Source organism: Micropterus salmoides, unplaced genomic scaffold, assembly GCF_014851395.1.
Source record: "Micropterus salmoides isolate LMB-PRFRI ecotype aquatic unplaced genomic scaffold, ASM1485139v1 Ms_hic_scaffold_2, whole genome shotgun sequence".
Taxonomy (NCBI): Eukaryota; Metazoa; Chordata; class Actinopteri; order Centrarchiformes; family Centrarchidae; genus Micropterus; species Micropterus salmoides.
In genome coordinates this window covers 55,780,924-55,785,963 of record NW_024041150.1, presented here as the reverse complement: position 1 = coordinate 55,785,963, position 5,040 = coordinate 55,780,924, and the positions used below count along the sequence as shown (strand labels likewise).

The 5,040-nt window shown below is 45.3% G+C and overlaps 1 protein-coding gene across 1 annotated transcript; it reads left to right on the top strand.

Moving 5' to 3' along the window:
* The first annotated feature begins 425 nt into the window (after positions 1-425).
* Positions 426-4,756, top strand: LOC119913413 (zinc finger MYND domain-containing protein 19-like). The gene is made up of 6 exons (XM_038732828.1): positions 426-673; positions 2,286-2,345; positions 2,429-2,535; positions 3,195-3,335; positions 3,937-4,117; positions 4,363-4,756. The coding sequence occupies exons 1-6, from the start codon at positions 623-625 to the stop codon at positions 4,504-4,506; spliced, it is 684 nt and encodes a 227-aa protein (XP_038588756.1). The 5' UTR covers positions 426-622; the 3' UTR covers positions 4,507-4,756.
* Positions 4,757-5,040: the final 284 nt, after the last annotated feature.

Genomic DNA, 5,040 nt, shown 5'->3' with positions numbered 1-5,040 from the left:
ATATAAAGGAGGGAATATATTGTGGAGGAATAGTGTTCATCCCTCCAATAGAGTTCCACTGACTTGGCAAGGAGCACTGAAGCTCGTGGTGGCCTGACTCCATATAAGACACATCATGTTGGCTTTTCCTTTTATTAGTCACCCATCTGTATGTGGTCCTGTTCGTTTCCATATGGACGCTCTCTTATTGCGTCCATGGTAAAAGGTGATAATCCCAAATACAGCCATCAAACATTTCGCGCGAAAATGGCTGGAAGTGGTCACGAGAGTCTGATGACGTTATAACTGAAATTAGGCGGTCGTTAAGAATACTCATTTTTCTATTGGGCAGCATGATCGCACGCGTCGAGTTAAAAAACGTAGCGTTAAATTTGATTGGGCGGTCAGATTATTGGGTCGTCCCGCTCCACTCCGCCCCCAGCAGCTAGGCTTTCCTGCGCCAGCAGCGGTGTGTCACCGAGGCTAGGCTGCTGCCGGAGAGACCCGGAGTCAGGGCAAACACCCAACCAGTTAACCCAAACTGGCATCGCAGTGGGGCTGAGGGGCTGCCCCTGCGAGTTTTAAACTTGAACATCTAGGTTGGATCCTACGCCTCTCTCTGTCACCACCGCCTGTCCTCCTGATGTCGGATTTCAAGCTCGGGATCGTACGGCTCGGCCGTGTGGCCGGGAAGGTGAGCTGGATCCCAGGGCTGCCATGTGCGGCCGGGGATGGGCCCGCGGAGACCACAAAAGGCGATGGAAAATTAGTTTTTTGATGAGTCTGTGCTAGTCAACCACTAATGGTTATCAAGCCGTTGCGTACGCGGGAGTAGTTCGGCTTTACCGATTTTAGCCGCGTTTGAACGGATTAGAGAAGCCGGCCGTGCCGAGCCAGACTGGTTTTCTGTTCCTCCGCCGCCACCAACACAGTTTCGCTATGAAGCTAATGCTAACTAGCATGTAGCGTGGGACGTTAACTGTCGGCTAACGTTAAACGGTGGAGTACTGCCATAACGGTAAACACATGGGTTCTTATTGTGTCGTTACCGGTGTCGGGTAGTGAAGGAACGGAGACGACAGTTGTTTTTCGACGGAGGGTCATAGTTAATGTTAACGGTGGTACAGTTAGCAGCGACACGCTAGCTATGTTATTTGGATTACACGTTGGAGTGTCTGTTAATGAGGAAGCCCTGCTCCATCAACTGATTTCTTTTGTGCAATGTGACAAAGCACCGGCAGGACACTACTCAACAGCTGGGGCCGAAAACATGCATCGTTATTTTGGCTCGTTACATAAGTATCTCTCCACACAGATGTGACGTTAAACTAAGGTTGAATGTTGGTCAAGAAATGCTGCTGGTCCCACATTTAACGGATAAACTGTGCAGTCCCTCTTGTTTAAGCTGTGGCGACTCAGCTGCTGAGTGACAGTGCTCCTGTCAACAGTCATGTAACTAATAAGCATGATGTCACTCCTGATCTTCACAATAGCCTGGCAGACAAAGTGTCACATTGCACGTTAGGACCTTTTGGTATGTGGACAGCACCACCCATGCTGTTTTGCAACGTTACCATGCTCAGTGTAGCGTGGGGTTCTGTGTTGGTATGCTGTCACGTGCATTTGACCCACCTACTGAGTGCTCAGGTAGTCCATAAATGGTTAAAAGTAATCTGTTGTTCCTTTAAAAGAAAACATGTTGCATCTGGATTTGAGAGGAAACCAACAGTTTGGTTGGTTTAAAAGAGGCTCTTGGTATGAACATTTATGATGCTTAAGAGAGGGTCCTTCTGTTTATATTTGTGTGGCAAATGTCACATGCAGTGCAAATTTCTTCCAATCATTTGTGGCCTCTGCAAACATGCCTCTATTCATAAACAGTGTTGTCTTGACTTTTCAAGTCTGTACAAACCAGTTAAATTGGAGCAATTAGTAAATAATTTGCCCTGCTTCTTGGTAACTTCAGTCAAAGTTCTCAGAAAGTCATAGCTAAATAATATGAGGTTGTTCTGCAATAGCCAATGATTATCACTAATTGAAGTCTTGATTTATTTAATATCTAAGTGACTGTAGTTTCAAACTACTCAAACAGCTCTATGTGAATGCTTGAAGATGGATAGATGGAGCCAGTTATGAGCTTATAGAGTCCTTCTTGGGCCTTTTCCCCCTATGGGTTCCTTGTCAGTGTCCCGAAATGTTGGATGTTAATGAGATGGCGTCTTGCTAAAGCTGCCCCATGAAACGATAGCTGCTCCTGTAACAGTTGTGGTTCTTACAGTTTTTATCTCTCCATTCTCTCATTGCAGACAAAATACACACTGATTGATGAGCAGGACATACCGCTTGTGGAAAACTATGCGTTTGAGGTAAACTACGTGGATTCAACTGTTTCTTTTTACCACTCATTTGATAGTGCCAGTGTTAAACAGTTACATTATTTCCTTTACAGGCTCGCATGGAGGTAGATGCGGATGGCAATGGAGCTAAGATCTTTGCCTACGCTTTCGACATTGGCAAAGGCCGCTGGGCAGGAAGGCCACTACATGAGCTCCTCTGGTGAGTAATTTGTTCCTTATAACAGGTGTGGAATAAATTTTCTTTTGAGCATCTGGGGTATGACCCCCTTTACCCCTGGCATTAAAATGTGTCTCATATCCAGAGTGTATCTAGATATGACTTTAACCTGATTACATTTATACCTGGTATTAATGTGTCTCCAGTGTGCACATTGAGATCCGATCGCTTTGTCCAGCTCAAACAACCAAACGTGACATCCTCCCCTTGTTTGCACTGGTCAAAATTTTTTTTTACTGAAGTTGTTGGTATAGCTTCACTTTAGTTTGCTATCTTAAGGATCTCTGTTAGTTCAATTCACCAGTCCTGTGTATCTCACAAGTTTTGAGTTGACAGTTGCTTGTTATTGGTCATTCATATAATAGTATAGTATCCCATGTTTATCAGCACATATATTGGCACTTTGTACCTTGATCTACATAGTATCTGACCTGCAAATAACTTCTTGAACAAGAAGGTCCTAAAAGCTCTGCTTTGCACTTTTTACACAAGACCAAGTATTCTGAAATAAAACAAGGAAGTGGCCAACATGCAGTCCTTGAAGCACATCTTCATCAGTGAATAACACCCTCATATTCCTGAGCTGTCTTTATTTTGTAACTGGTAACTGATGTATGATCTGGATACATGTCTTGACCCAGGGAGAAGCACAGAGGAGGCATTGCCCCCAGTTTTCAAGTCATCCATATTAACTCTGTGACTGTGGACAACCGGCTAGACAACCTGCGACTGGTACCGGTGGGCTGGAGTCCCAAGCCGGAGGAGATTTCCAGCAAACAGAGGTAGGGCTACAGCTACTAGTGCTGAAGGCTGAATTATGATTCTGTAGCTCAGTAGGAACGTGGAGTACTGCACAAGCTGGATGTTTTGTCTGTAGGCACAGCCAGTCTGAGTCTTTAACGCCCTAGCTTAGCCTAAGCCTGACATCAACAAAAATATTTTTTCTTTCAGGGTAAAGGATATGACCATTTGCTCAGACAGAGTAATCTGTATATCTGCTTGTTTGTTTTTGCCATATCCAGACCTATTAAAACTAAATACTGACCAAAGTATTTAGTTTACTACTGAGGTCAGTCAGACAAATTTAGCAATGCATTAGCACCATGTTGGACGCTGTATGTATAACTTTTGTTTCTTGGTTAGCTGACCCTTTGAGACTATTAAGAGTAATATATATGTTTATAACTGGCTTCTTATTTCTTAAAGTAGTTAAGAAAATCAAACACTTTTAAATCCAAAGGAACAGAGTGGACTGAAAGGTCTTCGTTAGAAGATGAAAGTTTGATTATTTTGTCATATGTCTTGTGTAAAAGTCCACTATGTGATGTGTCTCAAGGCTTATACATAACTATTTGTTGTTAAACATGTAACTTTCTTGTCCAGAGAGCAGTCTCTGTACTGGCTGGCCATCCAGCAGGTACCGGCCGACCCTGTAGAGGAACAGTATCTGGAGCTGAGCCGCACACGCTATTACAACGCTAATGGGGAGCTAGTGGAGGAAGAGGAGTGCTCCTGCACTTACTATGAGTGTCATTATCCTCCTTGTTCACTCATTGAGAGGAGGGTATGTACTGTAACTGGCATTCCTGTGAAACCTGCATGAATTTCAAGTCATATTTTAATGAATTAAATGCATAGTGAAGTCCTTTCCCTTCATTTATTCAACAAGTGGGAGATAAAGTACAAGCCTTTTCCCTATCATAAACCTATCCACATGTTGACGCATACAGTAAATGGCTACCTGGGATCATGGACCGAAGCATTATCCACACAGAGCAATAGATGATCTTGTTCCTCATCTTTCCACAGCTCCGGGAGTTCAACATCTGCGGCCGCTGCCAGGTGGCGCGCTACTGTGGCTCCCAGTGCCAGCAGAGGGACTGGCCCGCCCACAAGAAGCAGTGTCGCGAGCGCAAGCGGGTGCTGGCCCTGGAGTCGGAGCCCGAACGATGATCTGCCTTCATCCTCGCCTGGGAGAGGAAGGAGAACTGGGTGGGGTGGTGGGAGGGTTAGACTTGTGGGAGGGGAGCGGGGATGAAGTGCAAAATGGGGGCGGGGGGGAATGCTGACAAGAGACTTAACAACAGAGGACAATGTTGGTTGCTCAATTGTTTTGATGGATTCAGGGGGTAAGAAGATGGAGGAGGGGAAGAAAAACAAAGCAAAAAGACATCTGCCACTTCCCAGAACTGGTAATTCTCCATAGCTTTTTTCATGTGGACGACGGGCGCACGCGGGGGGAAGGTATTATTTGCTTTTTATTTTTGTCTTTTTTTTCTCGAGGATGGAGACCCTCGAGCTCTACTGCTGATGGTTTTGTATGTGGGAGGGGGCGAGTTGTCTTGTTGATGAACTGGACAAGCTTCTTTTGGACCACAGTACAGACAGTTGTGTTGTCATCCACTTTTGTTCCTCCACCCAGCCACAGGGGTGTGGTGACATCTGTGCAGACGGGGACCCAGGAGCTGCAGTACCTGTCGTTCAGCT